Below are 22,657 nucleotides of genomic sequence, written 5' to 3'. Positions count from 1 at the left end.
AAGCTAGAGTACTGGTACTGCTCTAGAAAAGTCTTGGAGACAGGAATGAGAGGTTCGAATTAAAGTGGCACTTAATCCAACTCAACAAGGTCAACACTGGGGACTAAAGATCATCAGGCTACTACTGACCCACCAAAGGTGATAATCAACACTGTCTCACCAGACACCAGAAGGCTCTAACTGCATTATTACAGATTAAAAGGCTCCCACTAGATCGGCAAGAGTGACAAATCCGACACTGGAATATCCGCAATAAGACCCCTTGTCCTCCTAATGGAATATTACATTATTATATGGTATTATTATAAGACCCTTCTTAAACTAGTATGTGTCGGTCTACTAGTAAGACTCAAAAATGGTGGCTCCTGACGATGCATGGTGGGAACCAAATAAAAACATGGAAATGAAGAACGTTCTGTAATTTCAGTTTTATACAAGTGCCCCACATGTAAAGTAATGTGAGGAAAGAGGCATATATTATGAACATAAAAACTTGGCATCCCAAAGAAATACTGCATATCAGTATTATGTGACATTTTATCTATAGACACAATATCAAATGAATCTGCTGATGCCTAACAATGGCAGCTCCCACAAGGGTAGGCTGTTGGGATATGACGCAAGCGTGGGCCCATAGAGGAGCGGGGGCTGCTCCCCAGTGACCTTGCGATGTAAAAGGTGGTTGTGCAGCCGTACTGAGGACAGACATCCAGGAAGATCCAGGCAGCCACAGCCAATTACTAGTTTTCAAGGTTGTTGATAAAGGGCAATGTGAATGAACAAGCACACATTATCTATTGTCTGGGTCACAGCAGCTTCTGTTGTATGTGGGATAACTCTCAAGGCCGAGATATGAGCTCAACAAACGTCTCACCAAACCAGTCCAACTATTGTGTGAGTGCAGACACAATAACACATTCCGAGTATTAGGCAATAGATGGATCATAACACAGTAAAGAAACGGACATATATCCAGCAGTAAGGAAGGAATGAGTCTTATATAGTAGTTATATTCTTATACATAGGGGGCAGTATTATAGTAGTTATATTCTTATACATAGGGGGCAGTATTATAGTAGTTATATTGTTGTACATAGGGGGCAGTATTATAGTAGTTATATTCTTGTACATAGGGGGCAGTATTATAGTAGTTATATTCTTGTACATAGGGGGCAGTATTATAGTAGTTATATTCTTGTACATAGGAGGCAGTATTATAGTAGTTATATTCTTATACATAGGGGGCAGTATTATAGTAGTTATATTGTTGTACATAGGGGGCAGTATTATAGTAGTTATATTCTTGTACATAGGGGGCAGTATTATAGTAGTTATATTCTTATACATAGGGGGCAGTATTATAGTAGTTATATTGTTGTACATAGGGGGCAGTATTATAGTAGTTATATTCTTGTACATAGGGGGCAGTATTATAGTAGTTATATTCTTGTACATAGGGGGCAGTATTATAGTAGTTATATTCTTGTACATAGGAGGCAGTATTATAGTAGTTATATTCTTATACATAGGGGGCAGTATTATAGTAGTTATATTGTTGTACATAGGGGGCAGTATTATAGTAGTTATATTCTTGTACATAGGGGGCAGTATTATAGTAGTTATATTCTTGTACATAGGGGGCAGTATTATAGTAGTTATATTCTTATACATAGGGGGCAGTATTATAGTAGTTATATTCTTGTACATAGGGGGCAGTATTATAGTAGTTATATTCTTGTACATAGGAGGCAGTATTATAGTAGTTATACTCTTGTATATTGGGGACAGTATTATAGTGGTTATATTCTTGTACATAGCGGGCAGTATTATAGTAGTTATATTCTTGTACATAGGGGGCAGTATTATAGTAGTTATATTTTTGTACATAGGAGCAGTATTATAGTAGTTATATTCTTGTACATAGGGGGCAGTATTATAGTAGTTATATTCTTATACATAGGGGGCAGTATTATAGTAGTTATATTCTTGTACATAGGGGGCAGTATTATAGTAGTTATATTCTTGTACATAGGGGGCAGTATTATAGTAGTTATATTCTTGTACATAGGAGGCAGTATTATAGTAGTTATACTCTTGTATATAGGGGACAGTATTATAGTGGTTATATTCTTGTACATAGAGGGCAGTATTATAGTAGTTATATTTTTGTACATAGGAGCAGTATTATAGTAGTTATATTCTTGTACATAGGAGGCAGTATTATAGTAGTTATATTATTGTACATAGGGGGCAGTATTATAGTAGTTATATTCTTGTACATAGGGGGCAGTATTATAGTAGTTATATTATTGTACATAGGGGGCAGTATTATAGTAGTTATATTCTTGTACATAGGGGCAGTATTATAGTAGTTATATTTTTGTACATAGGAGCAGTATTATAGTAGTTATATTCTTGTACATAGGGAGCAGTATTATAGTAGTTATATTCTAGTACATACGGAGCAGTATTATAGTAGTTATATTCTAGTACATACGGAGCAGTATTATAGTAGTTATATTCTTATACATAGGGACAGTATTATAGTAGTTATATTTTTGTACATAGGAGGCAGTATTATAGTAGTTATATTATTGTACATAGGGGGCAGTATTATAGTAGTTATATTATTGTACATAGGGGGCAGTATTATAGTAGTTATATTATTGTACATAGGAGCAGTATTATAGTAGTTATATTCTTGTACATAGGAGGCAGTATTATAGTAGTTATATTCTTGTACATAGGAGGTAGTATTATAGTAGTTATATTCTTGTACATAGGAGCAGTATTATAGTAGTTATATTCTTGCACATAGGGGGCAGTATTATAGTAGTTATATTCTTGTACATAGGGGGCAGTATTATAGTAGTTATATTCTTTTACATAGGGGCAGTATTATATTAGTTATATTCTTGTACATAGGAGGCAGTATTATAGTAGTTATATTCTTGCATATAGGGGGCAGTATTATAGTAGTTATATTATTGTACATAGGAGCAGTATTATAGTAGGTATATTCTTGTACATAGGGGGCAGTATTATAGTAGTTATATTCTTGTACATAGGGGCAGCATTATAGTAGTTATATTCTTGTACATAGGGGGTAGTATTATAGTAGTTATATTCTTGTACATAGGGGGCAGTATTATAGTAGTTATATTCTAGTATATAGGAGCAGTATTATAGTAGTTATATTCTTGTACATAGGAGGCAGTATTATAGTAGTTATACTCTTGTATATAGGGGGCAGTATTATAGTAGTTATATTATTGTACATAGGAACAGTATTATAGTAGGTATATTCTTGTACATAGGGGGCAGTATTATAGTAGTTATACTCTTGTACATAGGGGGAAGTACTATAGTAGTTATATTCTTGTACATAGGAGCAGTATTATAGTAGTTATATTCTTGTACATAGGAGCAGTATTATAGTAGTTATATTCTTGTACATAGGAGGTAGTATTATAGTAGGTATATTCTTGTACATAGGAGGTAGTATTATAGTAGGTATATTCTTATACATAGGGGCAGTATTATAGTGGTTATATTTTTGTACATAGGAGCAGTATTATAGTAGTTATATTTTTGTACATAGGAGCAGTATATAGTAGTTATATTCTTGTACATAGGAGGCAGTATTATAGTAGTTATATTATTGTACATAGGGGGCAGTATTATAGTAGTTATATTATTGTACATAGGAGCAGTATTATAGTAGGTATATTCTCGTACATAGGGGGCAGTATTATAGTAGTTATATTCTTGTACATAGGGGGCAGTATTATAGTAGTTATATTCTTATACATAGGGGGCAGTATTATAGTAGTTATATTCTTGTACATAGGGGGCAGTATTATAGTAGTTATATTCTTGTACATAGGAGGCAGTATTATAGTAGTTATACTCTTGTATATTGGGGACAGTATTATAGTGGTTATATTCTTGTACATAGCGGGCAGTATTATAGTAGTTATATTCTTGTACATAGGGGGCAGTATTATAGTAGTTATATTTTTGTACATAGGAGCAGTATTATAGTAGTTATATTCTTGTACATAGGGGGCAGTATTATAGTAGTTATATTCTTGTACATAGGAGGCAGTATTATAGTAGTTATACTCTTGTATATAGGGGACAGTATTATAGTGGTTATATTCTTGTACATAGAGGGCAGTATTATAGTAGTTATATTTTTGTACATAGGAGCAGTATTATAGTAGTTATATTCTTGTACATAGGAGGCAGTATTATAGTAGTTATATTATTGTACATAGGGGGCAGTATTATAGTAGTTATATTCTTGTACATAGGGGGCAGTATTATAGTAGTTATATTATTGTACATAGGGGGCAGTATTATAGTAGTTATATTCTTGTACATAGGGGCAGTATTATAGTAGTTATATTTTTGTACATAGGAGCAGTATTATAGTAGTTATATTCTTGTACATAGGGAGCAGTATTATAGTAGTTATATTCTAGTACATACGGAGCAGTATTATAGTAGTTATATTCTAGTACATACGGAGCAGTATTATAGTAGTTATATTCTTATACATAGGGACAGTATTATAGTAGTTATATTTTTGTACATAGGAGGCAGTATTATAGTAGTTATATTATTGTACATAGGGGGCAGTATTATAGTAGTTATATTATTGTACATAGGGGGCAGTATTATAGTAGTTATATTATTGTACATAGGAGCAGTATTATAGTAGTTATATTCTTGTACATAGGAGGCAGTATTATAGTAGTTATATTCTTGTACATAGGAGGTAGTATTATAGTAGTTATATTCTTGTACATAGGAGCAGTATTATAGTAGTTATATTCTTGCACATAGGGGGCAGTATTATAGTAGTTATATTCTTGTACATAGGGGGCAGTATTATAGTAGTTATAATCTTTTACATAGGGGCAGTATTATATTAGTTATATTCTTGTACATAGGAGGCAGTATTATAGTAGTTATATTCTTGCATATAGGGGGCAGTATTATAGTAGTTATATTATTGTACATAGGAGCAGTATTATAGTAGGTATATTCTTGTACATAGGGGGCAGTATTATAGTAGTTATATTCTTGTACATAGGGGCAGCATTATAGTAGTTATATTCTTGTACATAGGGGGTAGTATTATAGTAGTTATATTCTTGTACATAGGGGGCAGTATTATATTAGTTATATTCTTGTACATAGGAGGCAGTATTATAGTAGTTATATTCTTGCATATAGGGGGCAGTATTATAGTAGGTATATTCTTTTACATAGGGGCAGTATTATATTAGTTATATTCGTGTACATAGGAGCAGTATTATAGTAGTTATATTTGTGTACATAGGAGCAGTATTATAGTAGTTATATTCTTGTATATAGGGGGCAGTATTATAGTAGTTATATTATTGTACATAGAAGCAGTATTATAGTAGTTATATTCTTGTACATAGAGGGCAGTATTATAGTAGTTATATTCTTGTACATAGGAGGCAGTATTATAGTAGTTATACTCTTGTATATAGGGGGCAGTATTATAGTACTTATATTATTGTACATAGGAGCAGTATTATAGTAGTTATATTCTTGTACATAGGGGGCAGTATTATAGTAGTTATATTATTGTACATAGGGGGCAGTATTATAGTAGTTATATTCTTGTATATAGGGGCAGTATTATATTAGTTGTATTCTTGTATATAGGGTCACTATCACAGTAACAATTTCATATTCAGTGTGCGTAAGTTGGTTGTGACATTTTTAAACAGAGGTGTTGATGCCAACAACTGGATAAATAAAAATAGTTTCAACAGCGCCAAAGAAAACATTACCACCATCAGCTCCATTGTGCTTGAACTGAGACGTACGACTAATAAGAAGCAACAGCCAGATTTTTATGAAACTCTTCTAACATCCAGTAATGAAATGTGGTTTACAGATCTTTCAGGAGCCAAATAATATAGAGGGATCGGGGGAGGGGCAGCTCACTGACCTGGAGAAAAGAAAAGCATTGTTCTCCGCCTGTTTGATGTTACAAATTGCAATAGTGAATAGTGGCAGTGAGTGTAATCACAGCACAATGGTCATGTGTTGAAGAAAACCAGCGCTGGATCATGTAAAGTAAAGAAACAGCTTCTTCCTTCAGGGATTTGGGCTCTCAGGTGCGGCACGTATATGGACTCAATTAGTATAAGTCATCTTAGAGCGAACGTTACTAGCGTAGCGGTAGTACATCAGCTGCAGTCTTCAGTCACTATCACACTGACCATAGACATATAGAGAGATGCGTTTGTGTATATTGGCATTACACAGTGCCTTTTTGTAGAAACTAGATCCCAGCCGTTAGTTCCCTGTCTCGGCATCTCAGGCGACATACGCAGAAAATCTTGGAATTTAACACCAAATATGCCGGAGCAGTCAAAAAATGCAGGGGTAAGCGATTTTCGGTTGCGCAAACACGCGTATTTACATGATTGAGATGCACTACCGCCCATGTGAACAATCCCTAACACAGAGTATCAGTAAACTTCACGGACTGTGTTACGTTTATGTGATATGTTAATGATTTAAAATCAGTATTCCCATATTTGCACATTATGGTCACAGCGGGAATACCTCGAAGTGCTCTACGGCCAGGAGTTACAGGAACAGTCAGGTGAGTTGTCTTGGGCTGTACTTACACGGGCGACTGCGAGTTGCGCCCGACGTTCTAGGGGTCTGTCGTTCACCAACACATCTCTCTCACATTTTGATTGTGTCAAGGATACTACGTTGCTCTCTAGGAAACTAGCCCTTCATAAATGTCACACCATGACAAGAAATGGCCAGGATCTTCCTTTTTCCACAGATGAACCTGCTGTTCCTAGAGCAACTGCTTAAAGAAAGCGAATTTGGCATCAGTGATAGATCTGACCCGTTTACGAATCTGTGTCTAAAATCTAAATGTATCCCCTCTTTGGCACAATTCAGTAACAGACACTTTCACCCGTCCTGCTTTGGATAAGAACATGAAAATTCGACCGAGAAGAAACTTGGCACACTCTAAAAAAAAAATGGCCAAATGCAAATCCAAAATTGGCAACGAGGCCGTAGAATGCGTGTGCGACTTCATCTTCCGTGGTTCGAAAATTGACCGGGCTCAGGCTCACGGAGGCCGAGATGACCGGGCTCAGGCTCACGGAGGCCGAGATGACCGGGCTCAGGCTCACGGAGGCCGAGATGACCGGGCTCAGGCTCACGGAGGCCGAGATGACCGGGCTCAGGCTCACGGAGGCCGAGATGACCGGGCTCAGGCTCACGGAGGCCGAGATGACCGGGCTCAGGCTCACGGAGGCCGAGATGACCGGGCTCAGGCTCACGGAGGCCGAGATGACCGGGCTCAGGCTCACGGAGGCCGAGATGACCGGGCGCAGGCTCACGGAGGCCGAGATGACCGGGCGCAGGCTCACGGAGGCCGAGATGACCGGGCGCAGGCTCACGGAGACCGAGATGACCAGGCGCAGGCTCACGGAGGCCGAGATGACCGGGCGCAGGCTCACGGAGGCCGAGATGACCGGGCGCAGGCTCACGGAGGCCGAGATGACCGGGCGCAGGCTCACGGAGGCCGAGATGACCGGGCTCAGGCTCACGGAGGCCGAGATGACCGGGCGCAGGCTCACGGAGGCCGAGATGACCGGGAGTTTAAATTTATTTTAACCCAAATCCTACCATAGCAACTTTCTATACTCTTCCTAAACTACACAAAAAGACCATACCTGTTCCCAGCAGACCTATTGTATCGGGTAATGATAATGTGACTCAAGGAGCTAGTGCCTATACTGATACTGTATTGAGAATATTTGTCACTTCTCTACCATCTTATCTACGTGACACTAAAAATACCATCAAAAGAATTCATGACATCCTCATCATTTGGGATGGGGATATCACCAATTACCATGTCTTCATGGATCAACTCAATCACAACTCCATAGGCATGACATTCACATTTAAGGTTCATGAATCAGCTGTACATTTTCTTGATTTGACAATCACACTTGAACCAGGTGGTAGAATTATCACGTATACTTTTCGTAAAACTACAGCAACTAATAACTTCCTCCTCTGGAACAGTCATCACCCTCTTTCCCTACATAGGGGTATACCCATAGAGCAATATCTGTACACTAGAAGGAACTGTTCTGATGATATGTGGTTTAAAGGGGGATGTAACTCGCTATTTGTCAAATTTAGGAGAAGAGGATATCCCACCAATATCCTCAAGAAGACATATAGAAATGCGAAATCGGAGGACCGTGATAAACCCCTTACTGCTGACACAGATGTAACATCTTAAGAAAATACTGGCCCATTCTCCTCACCAATCCACATTTAAAACATGTTATTACAGAACATGTCTCTTACAGAAGAGGTCCCAATTTACGAGATATGACAGTACCAAGTCACTTCTCGCCACATGTAACGGGGTCTGATCACAGTATGAACCCACACACGGACCTGCGGTAACTGCACACTTTGCCCAAATGTTATGAAATCTGGTACATCTACCAACCCTGTAGATAAGACATATAACATGAAACCGTAGACTAACTGTAGGAGTAAAGGGGTTGTATATGTGGCAAAATGCCCTTGTCCAAAGATTTACTTGGGGAAAACTACAAGAATTAAGACGAGGCATATCTAAGCTGACACTCCGGGTGCTAGACATATGATCAACATGCATGGCGGTAACATTGAGTCCTTAAAAGTTTGGGGACTCTGTGAAACTTGGACCACGAGGTGGGAACTTAGATTCCGAATTAACGAGAGAAAAGGCTAAATGGATATTCAGACTAAACAGCAGGAGCCATACTGGACTGAAGAGGGGTTTTCACTTTCTACTTTCATTTCATGAGTTTAATTATCTAATTACTTACTTTATTCTATTCTATTCTATTGATTTCTGTTTGCACTTCTATTCTTTCTTCAGTGCCTCTCTGACAGCCTTTAACCCCTTAACGCTCCATGACGTACAGCTATGTCACCGAGGTTTGCATAGAGGGGGATTGGGGGGTCCAGCTATATATATATATATATATTTATTTTATTTATTTTATATATATATAGATATATATATATATATATACACGAAAGCAGCTCCCAAAGAATCACATTGACTCTGAAACTTCAGCTTCAATGCGTTCCAACATACCCAACGGCAAACATTCAACAAGTCCAGCAGCTCCGCATTGTCCTCCTAGGTCGGTCTCAATATAATTACTATCTACCCGCTGAAAGTTCTTGGACACAACCATCTGATTGCAACAGAGCAACAAAACAAAACAATAAAAAAAAACAATAAAGTAATATTCCGTTGTCAGCTGCCAAACACACACACAAAAAACTAATGAAAACTTCCTGCAGATCCCTGGACACGAGTCCAACAATTTCACAGTTGTAAACTATTTAAAGGGCTGGTAGTGTTGACACTGACATGTGACACCGAACCGGACGCATACAGCCGCTGCCATAGTAATGGGGAATCTCACAACAAATGTATCCTCTGACTTGACAAGGGCCCATAGCAATTCCCATGGTGAAGAGGATGACTCGCTTAATAAAGCTTCCAAACCTTGCAAAAGTTCGTTTTTTGCATAAAAAAGTTTTGTATTTTTGTAAATTCTTTTCTTCTTCATCTTGCACTGATTTTGACCAATTTATCATGACCTACAATCACATCTAGGAGCAAATCTAAAAAGGCTGCAGATTGCTCTTAGCAGCAAAGAGCGGTTTAGCTCCACCCTGCTGACAATTATATGTCCAACTGCAACTCTGATTCAGCTTCCATAATACACAGGGAGAAATTTACTAAACCCGGCCTTCCAAACGTCAGTTTTAGTATAATTTCCCTCAGCGCATGTATTAGGCGCATCTCCGTGCACCTACAGAGAAATGTACACCAGGTCCGACTTGGCGCACATTTCTGGCATAACTTTGCCAGTTTTTTGGCGTAAATTATACATAAATCTTTCTAGCCACGCCCCCTTTTGAAGAAAAGTTTGCAATTTTTTTTTACTCCAGAGACTATCTTAAAAGTCTTTGTGTGTCCCCAATTGTTTTCTGGTAAACAGACGGTGGCATAAATCTGAATGTCACATTTAGACCTGGATGCAGAAGAAAACAATTGTAACTAAATAAAAAGTTTCAAAAAAATTAGCCAAGTACCTGAGCATTTCTGCAGAATCGCCTGGAAGAATGCTGGAAATTGTTCTCTTGGAACACTTTTTTTTTTTTTTTGCACCAATTCACACTTGATCCTGAGCAAGAACTTTAGTCTTCTTGTCGTGTCTTACAATCATGTACTGAATTCCGCAGCTTGGTGGAAGATACTGAAGGTGATCCTTCACTCATAGACTAGGGCATGATGTTGCACACTGATGAGTGGCAAACACACCGAAACAACTGTCTGTGTATGAATTCTGGCTTGGTTTTCAATTCCCACTCATTGTTACAAGGCTTATATAAAGAGTCTAACATTGACTTGCAGGAATGCTGCCTTCCAATAGGTGGCGCTGCAGAGGTATTATTCTATCTCCCTTATTTGCATATTACCCAGACGAGCATGAATGGCCTTATAAGTCTCCCCACTTACCCTCTAGGTGCTCTCCCTAAGCAGAAAAGATAGCGTTCCTGTTGCGTACCAAGTAATGGGTAACAGAGGAGGGCAGGAGCAAGGGCACCAGAATGCCATCATCTGAGACGGTGTAGATTCATTGGAGACAGAAGGGGGACTGGTAGCCATCAGCACGTAGAGACCGCCTGCCCCTAAGGCCATCTTCACACATGGCAGAAATGCTGCGGAATTTACAGCACAAGCCTTATAGAGAGGATTTTAAAAGTCTCCTTCACACGGTGTGGAAAATTTCCACAATGAATTCGCAGTGTTTTTGAAAAACATTGCAGACTCTAAATCCGCAGCATGTCTATTTATGATGTGGAATCCCATCCTTGAAACACAAGGCTGCCAAATGGTGCAGATTTGGTGCATTGTTTCATTAGGTCGCTTTCACACCTGCATTGGAAACTCCAGTCGGAGGTCCCGTCCCAGATCCGGCACAGAATACTGGAAGAAAAACATGCTTTCCCTGCCATTAAAATGCCGTAAAGCTGAGCGGAAACTGAACGGACCCCATTATGGTCAACGGGGTCCATTCGGTGCTGTTTGGTTCCATCATAAGGCGGACATATTTGGCCAGGGACTTTCCCTTTCCTGCTCTCCGAACAGAGCAGGAAAATGGAAACCCTGCCGCAGGTGATCCGCAGCCCTTCCACAATTGACATTGCGGATAGATTGCAGGTACCCATGGCACCGTCTTGCAACGGAGCGGAAAATATAGAGATTTGAAAAAAAATCTGTACTGCATATAACCGAAGGCGAGCGTCCGCAGTCATGAGCAATATAGAAGAAGAAGAAAAAAGACAGATACGTAGGGTCAACAGCCACGATCAGGGCTCCCGCATGTGGAATCCAACCCGTCCATGTGAGAACAACTGCTGTGTTAAGTGAATGGAGAAGGGCAGGGGAGAGCGAGGAGAGAAATCTCCTCCAGCTGCACCGCCTCCTTGCTGAGCGAGCCAGCGATACTCGCTCCTGTGCAGCAGCATGGGAGCGAGTACACACAGGGACGAGTGTCGGGCATTGTCTGCCCGACATTCGTTCAGTGTAAATGGGCCTTAGGTCAGGTTCACCTGGGAAAGTTGGGTGGCATAACCAAATCACTACCACCACACCTCCTATAGTGCAACCGTACAACCTTCCCAGACTCCTGAGTGCCACACTACTTATTCAGTAACTACATAAGTAGAAACATACACCTAGGAAGAGCTATGTGGCAACCAGTGAAAGTCTGTGTGAGTGAGTGAGTGAGTGAGTGAGTGAGTGAGTGAGTATGTATGTATGTATGTATACATACACACACACACACATATATACATACAAACATATACATACACACATACATACACACACACATATATACATACACATACATATGCACACAGACTTTTATATATATTTAAAAGACTATATATATGTAGAAAAGAGGGTATATATAAGTTTTTACATGCACACACTCTTTTAATTAAGGGCGGCGCGGTTGGAGCCAGGATCTAGGTTCCTCTACCTTTTCAGATGAAACAGAAGTCAAGGATCTAGTATTTCAAAAGCTTGCAAAATGCCTGTGGGGCAATGGTACCATGAAAGCGAGTGCGCCAGCCAACAACAACAAATGTGCGCTGTATGCCGAGGAGAAAACAAACTTCAGCTTTAGGGAAGCAGAAAGAAAATAATAAAGCCCAAGATGTGAACAGTTATGCGGCATTTCACTTCATCTCTCTGGCCCGGGGCGCTGGCAGCTGGGACAGCAGTGTCGTTCCTCCTGTGCTACCAGGCGATGATGAGGAGGGTGAGAATCTTCTCTTTCACAAGCACGGACAGCACAAATGACTTTTTATCTGTGAAAAACGTTTAAATTAATAAGCTGCAGTGAAGAGCGCAGCTGCTGCCAAACAAAACAGCTTCCAGGCCATTCACACCATCAGCGGAGTGCCAGTCTGCAGCGCAAAAGTGCTCAGGCGGACCGCGCTCTGTTTGACTTGGAAAGGGGCAAAGATGGGAAATAAAACCAGGGCTGTAATGAGATGTGTTGTGGGGCCGCAGCAGCCGAAGGGCGCTGCAGAGGTGTCGTGCCATCTCCCTTACTTCTAGGACTCCCTAACAGATTGGAGCGTCATGCACCAGCCGGGGTTAAGGGGGCATCTAGAGGGATAAATATCATCCTTATTGAAAAAATGACCAAACATGGGATTGACAAGGGCAACGGTTAGGTGGATTCACAACTGGCTGAGCGATCGCACTCAAAGAGTGGCCATAAATGGCTCATGTGCCGCAGAGTGTTAGGGCAGCTCTCACTCACGACCTGAAGGTTGCGAGTTCAATCCCCGCATGGCAAGGTTGACTCAGCCCTCTATCCTTCTGAGGTCAGTAAAATGAGTACCCAGCTTGCTGAGGGGTAATAAATAACTGAAAGCGTTGCAGAATAAGATGGCGCTATACAAATAACATGATTTATAAATGGCATCCGGTTTCCTTGTGTGCAAGACGTCACAGCGGCAAGCGGAGTGAGAACCCTAATAGACGTAAATGGTGGACATGGTTGCCAAGGGGATCTTGGCTATTGTACTTCTCACTACACAGCTATATATCTACACTTGCCCCATACTCTGATGGTAGTAAACCTCACACTATCTTATGTTTATGCACGGCGAAGGATGCGCCTGCACTCAGGATAACACTGATGTACCCCGGCTGGGAGATGGGAGGAGGCCTTGGGGAGACCCGTTCCCGGAGAGCTCTGGTCTAAATCTTACACCCACATAAAAGAGTCTATCACTTGGATTACAGGAGCTCAACTTTAAAATAATTTCTCAGTGGTATATAACCCCGGTCAAATTACTTAAAATATACCCCTCTGTTTCTGATCACTGCTGGAGGTGTATGGCAGACAGGGGCTCCATGCTGCACAAATGGGGGGACTCCCCCCTCATCGCCCCCTTGTGGCAAGACGTATCCCAACTATACCAAACCATTTGTGCTTCCTCACTGCAGTTCACGCCAGAGTTGGCGCTCTTATCTATTACCCTGGGCCCAGTCTCTCAGCTCAAAAAAAGGGACTCCTCGGGCACTTGTCCTATTTTCAAATGTTAAATGTAATTTAATATGAAAGTTCAATAAAATATTTTTGAACATAAATGGCTGCACATCCAAGTGGAAGAATGTGTTAAGTAGAGTACCACAAGGCTCTGCTCTATTATAAATGATCTGGAGAAGGGAATTGATGGGAAACTGATCAAATTTGCCGACGACACAAAGCTAGGAGGGATAGCTAACACCGGAGAGGAGAGAGAGGATTCAAAAAGATCTAGAAAAGCTTGAACAGTGGGCAGCAACTAACAGAATGGTATTTAACAAGGAGAAATGCAAAGTCCTACATCTGGGCAAGAAAAATGAAGAAAGCACATACAGAATGGAAGGAATTGGGCTAAGCAGCACATGTGAAAAAGACTTGGGTATACTAATAGATCATAGACTGAACATGAGTCAACAATGTGAAGCAGCAGCCAAAAAGACAAACAATTCTGGGATGTATTAAGAGAAGCATAGAGGCTAGATCACATGAGGTAATTATCCCCCTCTACTCTTCCTTAATCAGACCCCATCTGGAATACTGTGTCCAGTTCTGGGTACCCCAATTTAAAAAAGACATCGACAAACTAGAGCAAGTTCAGAGAAGAGTTACCAAGATGGTGAGCGGTCTGCAAATCATGTCCTATGAGGAACGGTTAAAGGATCTGGGAATGTTTAGCTTGCAAAAAATAAGGCTGAGCAGAGGCTTAATAGCAGTCTATACACAGGTGAAGGGCTGTCACAGTGCAGAGGGATCAGACTAGAAGCAATGAGATGAAACTGAAAGGGAGAAGACACAGATTAGATATTAGACAGTGAGGGTGATGAATGAGTGGAGCAGGTTGCCACGGGAGTTGGTGAGATCTCCTTCAATGGAATTCTTCAAACAAAGGCTGGACAGACGTCTGCCTGGGATTATTTAGTGTATCCAGCACTGAGCAGGGGGATGCACCCGATGACCCTTGAGGTCCCTTCCAACTCTACCATTCTATAATTCTAAGTGTCTAATCAATGGGGGTCCAACCTCTGGGACCCATGTCTCTCTATACGAATGGAGTAGTTCCCAAGCATGCATGCTGCCGCTCAATTCATCTCTACAGGTCTGCCAGAATTAGCCAGGTATAGCACTTGGCAGTCTCCAGTAGTCCTATAAAGATAAATGGAGTGGCAGTGTACATGCTCAGCCACCACTCCATTCATATACAGGGAACAAGGGTCCCCCATTCTTGTGATAGATGATCAGGCTACTACTGATCCTGTGGATAAAGGATAAGTTCTTATGTTGGGATGTCCGTTTCAAACTTCATTTACACCAAACAATAACCCATTGAAGCTAAGATATAGGAGGTGCCGGATGCGAGAACAAGAACCTGGAACTATATACCTAGAATATGCAGTGACTACTCTTCAACAATAGGAAGTGTCTGGAAACATCACCTTCCGTAATGGGTTATAGCCAATGAATTGCACTGTATGTGTATATGTAGTCACACCAGTTTGCACGTGGCACATCATTCGTTAGCACTGCTGTATAAGACACCCTGCAGATCTCTTTAACCCTTTCCAATCCAATTTGTATCCTGGTTTTCCTAGGGGGCCTACTCTTTTTTTGCTGTTATACAATAGCAATATATGCTGGCTAAAGCCAGTGCTGCATGAGGTGACACGCTGGATAGATTCCGACAGCATAGAGGCTGGCAATATACAGTAAGAGAACCCCGACGGATGTCTTCCAACATCAGAGCTGCACAGCCTTAAATCATAATGTCTTCAGACGGCAGACAGTGGATTGGAGAGGGTTAATATCCAGGAGAAGAGCACTCAGAAGTGAAATATAACAGATTTGAACTGTGTAATATGATGGTCAGGCAGTTGATGGGACATTACTGTGGCAGTATTGTGCGCCATCACAAGCTTCCACTCTGGCCAACAGATTAGCCTGCATACGTATAATCTGGCATGGGTCAGGAGGGGTGTCGTGTCTCCTTAAGGAAAGCACCCAGAAGGTGCGTGGAGACACCTAGAAGGTGAATGGGTTGGGAGGGGCATAGTCTCTCCCCAAAGAAAGCACCCAAAAGGGGTGTGGAGACCCCTAGAAAGTGAGTGAGGAAACTTATAAGGCCATGCAAGCTCCTCTGGGTAATTTATGCAAATAAGGAAAATGGAATAATATAATCTGGCAGACACATCATATGTTCCCTGCTGATCCCTATTCCTCAGGTTGATGGAGGCACATTCCCTTAGCTGTCACATAGGCTGCTCATGATTACATACTTTTTCTGGCCCTAGCACAAGAGACAAGGACTTCTGTTGAAAACTGGGAACTGTCTAAACACAGAAGACGTGTGTGTACACAGCCCCGCCGCCGTCAGTGTGTGATTAAACTGTCACTTCTAGACACTTGCTGAAGTATTTGACAACTTCCCCTGAAATAACACATTTTGACCCCAGCTTTCCCATGGGGACAGGTGACAGCGGAGTATCCCAGATTCACAATGGGCAGGCGAAGTTGAAGCTACTCGACAACTTAGAACAGGGGAGAACGGCTAGGACTGCCAATAGATAAAATCAAGAGAGAAAGATATACACGAGAGATATATAAGCATACACACAAGAGAGATACACACTGCGTATACAGAAGTATCTAGACAAATGAGATGCTTTGTCTGCAGAAGGAGAAGTTTGTAAACTGGACAGTCGTTTGGATGACTGCATGAGTGCTGACGTCACCGCTAAGGCCGTCAGCGCTCGTGTGGAGCATTCAAACTGAAAGTCCTGCTGGCGTCCCGCTGGCTTCTCGCTCAGTGCTTCACCTCCTATGGCAAGCGCTGAGCTTGAAGCATTCACACGGAACGACAAGCCAGCGGCTAACGAGTTTTTTGAGCTGACTGAAAAGGCCTTTTACGCTGCCTGTCCACGGCCGTGACGGAATATCGCTAGCGATATCCGCTGCGGGGGAGAACGGACAGGTTTCCGTGATTAGCCTATATAATAGGCTCACCACGAAGAATCACGGCAAATCGAAGCATGCCCCGATTTGAATCCGGCGAACGGAGAATTGCTATGATTCTCCGCTCTTGGATGTTGGGCTGCGCTTTCCATAATTAGGTCTATGGGAATCATTCACTGCGTTACCTGCGGCCTGATTATCGCCGCGGATAACGCAGTGACATATCGCCCGTGGACAGGAGGCATAAAGTGGATTTACACAGGATGATTGTTGGGCGTATGAGCACCCGACGGTCATCCCAATGACTCCTTACTCTTCAGCTTTCACACAGGAGCGACAGTCGTTCCGTGAATGTAGGCAGAGAGCCGGAGATCTCTCCCAGCCGGTCGCCTGCATTGACTGTGAACAGGCAGTGATTTAGAGGTGAATGACTACCTGTTTATAATAAGTGAGAGTCGCTCACTAGTTGCATCGCTTCAGTGATCTGAAACAAAGCGACCAGCAAGCTATTTCTCGCTAAGTACCCTTTCTGGTCCCGCATTTACACAAGACAATTATCACTGAAAGTCGCTCATTTTCAGCTGATAGTTGTCCCATGTGGAGTCACCCTAAGACAGTCGTGAGCCATCCTCAGGTTAGTATATATGTGTACAGACAGGCACTAGGTATTGGTGACACATGCGCGGACAGAGGGTTACTTCTCTGAGCTCCACTTATCTTAGTAATCTTTATTAGCTCTTGTGTGTTTGCATGGTCACAGCAAATATATACAGATCTCTATGCATGGTGTGACCGTGCAAATACACAAGACCTAGTAAAGCAGCTAATAAAGATCAATCCAGTAAGAATTATGCTGCGTTGGCTACAGAAAACAGGAGAGATATATGATGCCTACAACATAACGATAAGTGCACATAGCAGGTTAGGTGAATATAAGATCAGGAGGGGCAGAAGTTGTGTACAGACTGGCTGCAAGGAGCTGAGCCTGAGAAGATGGCCCCATCCCCACTGCTAAGAAAACGTCCTAACATCCCAGTTGTTAGGGAAGCTAATTGCCTAAAGACAAGCAGTGGATAGCAGAGGGGCTGCACTTCAGGCTTGATATACAGTGGCAAAACAAAAGAAAAACAAATATTACAAAATTGATGAGACACAAACAAGCTGTTAAATGAGCATAAGTGGACTTAAAGGTTAGGTATACTTTAAGAAGCTGCTGCATGCGGCCTGCAGCAATATCTGTCTGCAGGAGTAACTCTCCTCCCCGTTTCCTGTCCAGTCCTGAGGTGGCGAGGGGAATAGCATTCAACTTGCCTGAGGACTCAAGCGATCGGACTCATCAGCAGCAGCGACCACCAGGTGGAACCTCAGGATGAGTGCACTCCGCCTCAGGCAAGAGCCGATCCGTACAGAGGTGTCAGGTGCCGCATCTTGATTGGTGGGATGGCAGTTGCTCGCTGCTTGAGACCAGTGCAGCTGAGAAATGGTGCGCAATGCTTAAAGACAGTGCAGTAGTTAAGGGAGCCCCGTGTAGCCAAGCAAACCCCCTCCTAATATTCTGACGCTGCTCCATAGATGTCTTGGGGCAGCATGAGACAACACTTCCCCCTATCTCCTGTGATCACTCTTATCTCTGATACTAGTGAGGGACCTCACTTGATAACAAATGGTGGACAGCAAATTAGAAGTAAAGTGAGACCCCAGTGGTATGTACTTAGGAGACGTTTTTCAGCACAAAAATGTAAAATTTAGCTAAAGTTATTTATGCTTTTGCTAGTTAGTACATTGGCTATCGTATTAACACAAGTCTTCAAAGATAGTTTTCTGAAAGCTCGTTGACCATTTACACAGTAGGTTATTTTCTAAAGACACACCGGGGCTTATTTATTAACTCTGTCTAAAAGTTAGAGAGAGCAAAATTAGAATAGACAGTTTCACTCAATGATAAATCCGTCACATTTTAAGACTGTCTAATCTAAGTTTAGACCGCCTGTTATTTAGTTTATGCCAAAAATTCCAAGAAAATCTTTGGCACAATTCATGGCAACTTGGTGCAATTTAGACTACATCCCTTTTCTGACAAGTCAAAAAAAACGGTCCGAAAGTGTCAAAAAACACATGATAATTGTGGCGCACACATGTAAGACAGTTTTCTGGTGTCATTTATGCCAGAAAACCGTTGTATGTTGAACAGTAAATAGGACCCAACGCCCTTAGGGCTAATGCCCTCGGACAGATTTCTGCTGTGTGAAACGCGGCGGAAATCTGCGGCGTTATGCCGCAGCTATTCGGTTCTACTGAACCTAACAGCTCAATGTGCACGCTGCAGAATTCTACCGCGGAATTCCGCAGCGTGAAAGAACACGCAGCCGACTTCCATTGTAGTCAATGGAAGCTGACCGTCACGCAATACTTCCGCTGTGAGCACATCGGAAGTATCGCGTGATTACGCATCACCGCCAACACCATCATTCCTCACTGCTGACACGTCATCCGCTGTACTGCCCATGCGTGCGGGTTTGCCGGACGGGATTCAAGCTGCGGAACTGGAGAGGTGAGTATGGGATCTTTGGGGGGGCGCCGTGACGGACTCCGGTGCGATATTCCGCTGGCGGAGTCCGTCACGGCCGTGGGCACAAGGCCTTAAAAAGGTGAAGCTCTAGGAGTCAATTAAAAAGAAAGCAGACGGCTGTGTGTGAGAAATAGAGGCTGAAAAGAAAAACATTCTCAAAAGTGAACCTATGGCTATGAACTCTTACCAGCAAAACATACACATGAGATACAAGGACAGGTATGTACTCACCGAATCCAAAAAACACAAGTAACGCCCAGAGCTCTGCCGGACGGCGTGATTCTTTGCATAGCCAACTGAAAGAAAGAAACAAAAAAAAACAGACACTTTAGTGCAACTCTGAACCATCATCAGTAGAGATGAGCGAACGTGTTCTTAACGAACACTTACGCACCCGAACACCGGCTTTTCCGAGGACTTCCGTGTTCGCGCGTAAGTATTCGGGGGGCGCCGGGGGGCGGGGAGAGGCGCGGCGGCGCGGGCGGCAGCAGCGGGGAACAGGGGGGAGCCCTCTCTCTCTCCCTCTCCCCCCCACTCCCCGCCGCAACCCCCCGCGCTGCCACGGCGACCCCCGAACTTTTTTCGCCCGAACACGGAATTCCTCGCGAAGTTCGGTGTCCGGGCGAAAAGGGGCGGAGCCGAACACGTTCGCTCATCTCTAATCATCAGTCATTTTCCTGTGTTCTCTAATGGTACTTCTACGCGTAGCGATAATTGTTTGCCCGAGTGAGTAACAATGTCACAGTTCGCTCAGGCAGTCAGTTTAAACAAAACGATAAATCATCCCCCTTTTTTTTTTTAACAGGATCCGCGATCTCCGCCAAGCAATATAAAATCCTTTTAACGACGACTCAGAAGTGAATCCGCTGCGGATATCCGCATGAAAAATCTGTGCATGCCGTAGACCTCAGGCCTTAGTGTCTGCCCCATTAGGCACGCGCGGATTTCCGTAGCAGAAGACCTGCAAGTCAGTGCGGAAATTATTTTTTCGGACTCATGTCTATGGGTGGATCTGATTTGTGGGTCACCTGCACGGATGATCCATAGATCAAGCCGCCCATAGGGAAGCATGGGTTGTCCGCAGCTTAATTATAGCATGCAGATTTGTTTTACGGACCTTTTGGTCTGGAAAACAAATCGCAGCATGCTCCATTTTGCTGCGGTTCCTGCATGGATGGCTTCCATTGAAGCCAATCGAAGCCATTTGATACGTGGCCCACCCGCAGCTGACACTGCGAACAGGCTGCGGATCCGGCAAGAAAGCAGGAGATTAAAAAAAAGGACATCTACTGTGCATGTCCGACGGCGAGCTGTGAAGACGGTGCACAGTACATTGAACCTGGAAGCAGCGAGGTCTCAGCGGACGCCGAAGCCGGCAAGATACAGGTATGCAGGGCTCACTGACTGCGGGCACAGGCAGATTCCATGTGGGATTTGCCGCACGGAATCTGACCCACCCGTGGCCATGAGGCCTAAATGCTTGCTGGCGATTGCGGATGCAATTTTCTTTCTGCGCAGATGTACGTGGATGCACTGCGGATCGTCTGCACTGGAAAAAATAAAATAAAATCGCAAGCCAAAAGTGACTGCCTTCCCCCTCTTTCCTACCTCCATGCTTGTTCTCCAAGCAACCAGAGACGTATTTGCCTACAAATCCGCATTGCATCTGCAATTCAATTGCGGATCACTCGCTTCCGTAGAGATCAATGGAGACCATCTGCAGTAAAAAGGAGCACGTGCAGACGCTCCATGCTTTCCTATGGGTGGCTTGAATTGAGGATCTTCCACACGGGCACCAATTGCAGATTCCGCATATCAAATCTGCCTGTGGACATGAGGCCACGTTCTGATGGCTGAAAGCTTGTTACAATTGCTCCCAGTATAGACAATCCTCTATGAGAACCCTGGGACTCAAAACCGATACAATGTATCAGTTCAGATAAAATGTAACAAACTATCAATCTAGCCGCGATATATAGTATATATAGTAACACATCCAGCTCCCATCGGACATGCGTGCTAACCTAATGATGCCACAGATGCATGGGAAAAAGCGAGATCCTGAATATACGGAACCCACAGCAGGATCTCAGGTCATGACAGCGGATAAAGAGGAGGCACGGTTTACATGGAACAAGCGTCTTATCTGCCAGCGCAGAACTTCTATTACATGTCAATATTTAACAAAGATAGCCCATTGCCCCCGTAGCTCTTAGAAACTACTCTATGGAAAGAGTGGTTCCCAGGAGGGTGTATCAGTGGAGTGAGAAGGGGCACAACGGATCCCTACCCATTTATTACTAAAGGTTAATTGCTCTTATACTGTACAGTGCTGCAAAGCAAGAAATATTTGGCGTTTATTCATCTCCATGACAACCAAAAGGAAAACAAAGAGAAAAAAAAGTTATATGTTAGCACGTCATGGCGCCTGAGGGTACGTTCACGCAGTGGAGATGCTGCGGATTTTGCTGCTGAATATTCTGCTACGTGTGAACATACCGGAAATGTTCAGAGCGGCAACCAATAACGATCTGAACATGAAGAAAGTGCCATATGTCATACAAAAGCTGGTTTATAGGGCAGGTCCATCAGTGAGCCTAGTTACTCTCTGTGCCTGCTTCACCCAAATTAACAACCCTCTTGCTTGTGATATAAAACAGCAAGCTTGTGGAAAGACGCATTCACTAAGGATATGTTCAGACAGCAGAATCTGCATCAGATTATTTTGTATGGATTCCACTTCAAATTCGGTGGTAGATATTTGCGGCCGAGCCATAGATTTGCACCTCGTCTTACCTTTAAGGCTGGTGACGCTGCAGAATTTTTTATTTTATTTTGGTACAAGGGGGATTTAGACCCCATTTACACTGACAGATCATCGCTCAAAAGGCGCTCAAACGACAGTTTGCGTGACAGTTTTGAGCGATCACCTTTGCATACTTTATAGCCACTAAGTAGCTACTAAAGAGCTATGCAGGTGGAGTGGGACACCGCCGTTATAACTTGGCGAACAATACAGCTGTTTTGCATAAGCAAACAGCTGTGTTGTTCCCCACGATTACAACTCGCTTCCCGCTGCGAACTACCAGCGGGACGCGAGCTCGAAGAATCTTATCAGCACTGCCGACTGTGATAACAGCCTTCACCGCTGATAAGAGTTCATCACTCATTTCAAGAAAACTAGAATAGAACGATGAATGACTCGTGCACGAAAACTGCATGGTGTCCGTGCATTTAGACCCAATGATTCTCGCTCAAAAGATGGCTTTGAGCGATTTTTGAGCGAGAATCGTTGGGTCTAAAAAGGGCGTTTTATTCTAGGCTTCGCTACCTTATCAGTTAGACAGAATCATTACCTAAGCAAGGTTTATTGTGCTATACCTCCACACCAGTTCAGCAATACTAATTGTTC

General features: G+C 42.7%; 1 protein-coding gene across 3 annotated transcripts in view; it reads right to left on the bottom strand.

The window, feature by feature from the left end:
* The window catches only part of B3GNTL1 (UDP-GlcNAc:betaGal beta-1,3-N-acetylglucosaminyltransferase like 1), a 248,182-nt gene that overhangs the window by 173,235 nt on the left and 52,290 nt on the right, over positions 1–22,657 (bottom strand). For all 3 annotated transcript variants that reach the window (XM_066585849.1, XM_066585850.1, XM_066585851.1), the window contains one exon: positions 19,477–19,541. In XM_066585849.1, coding sequence (XP_066441946.1) covers positions 19,477–19,541 — 65 coding nt within the window. The remainder of the gene's footprint in view (positions 1–19,476; positions 19,542–22,657) is intronic.

The sequence above is a fragment of the Eleutherodactylus coqui genome, chromosome 13 (assembly GCF_035609145.1).
Source record: "Eleutherodactylus coqui strain aEleCoq1 chromosome 13, aEleCoq1.hap1, whole genome shotgun sequence".
Taxonomy (NCBI): domain Eukaryota; kingdom Metazoa; phylum Chordata; class Amphibia; order Anura; family Eleutherodactylidae; genus Eleutherodactylus; species Eleutherodactylus coqui.
The sequence above is the reverse complement of the archived record's forward strand: the minus strand, read 5'-3'. Positions and strand labels throughout refer to the sequence as shown.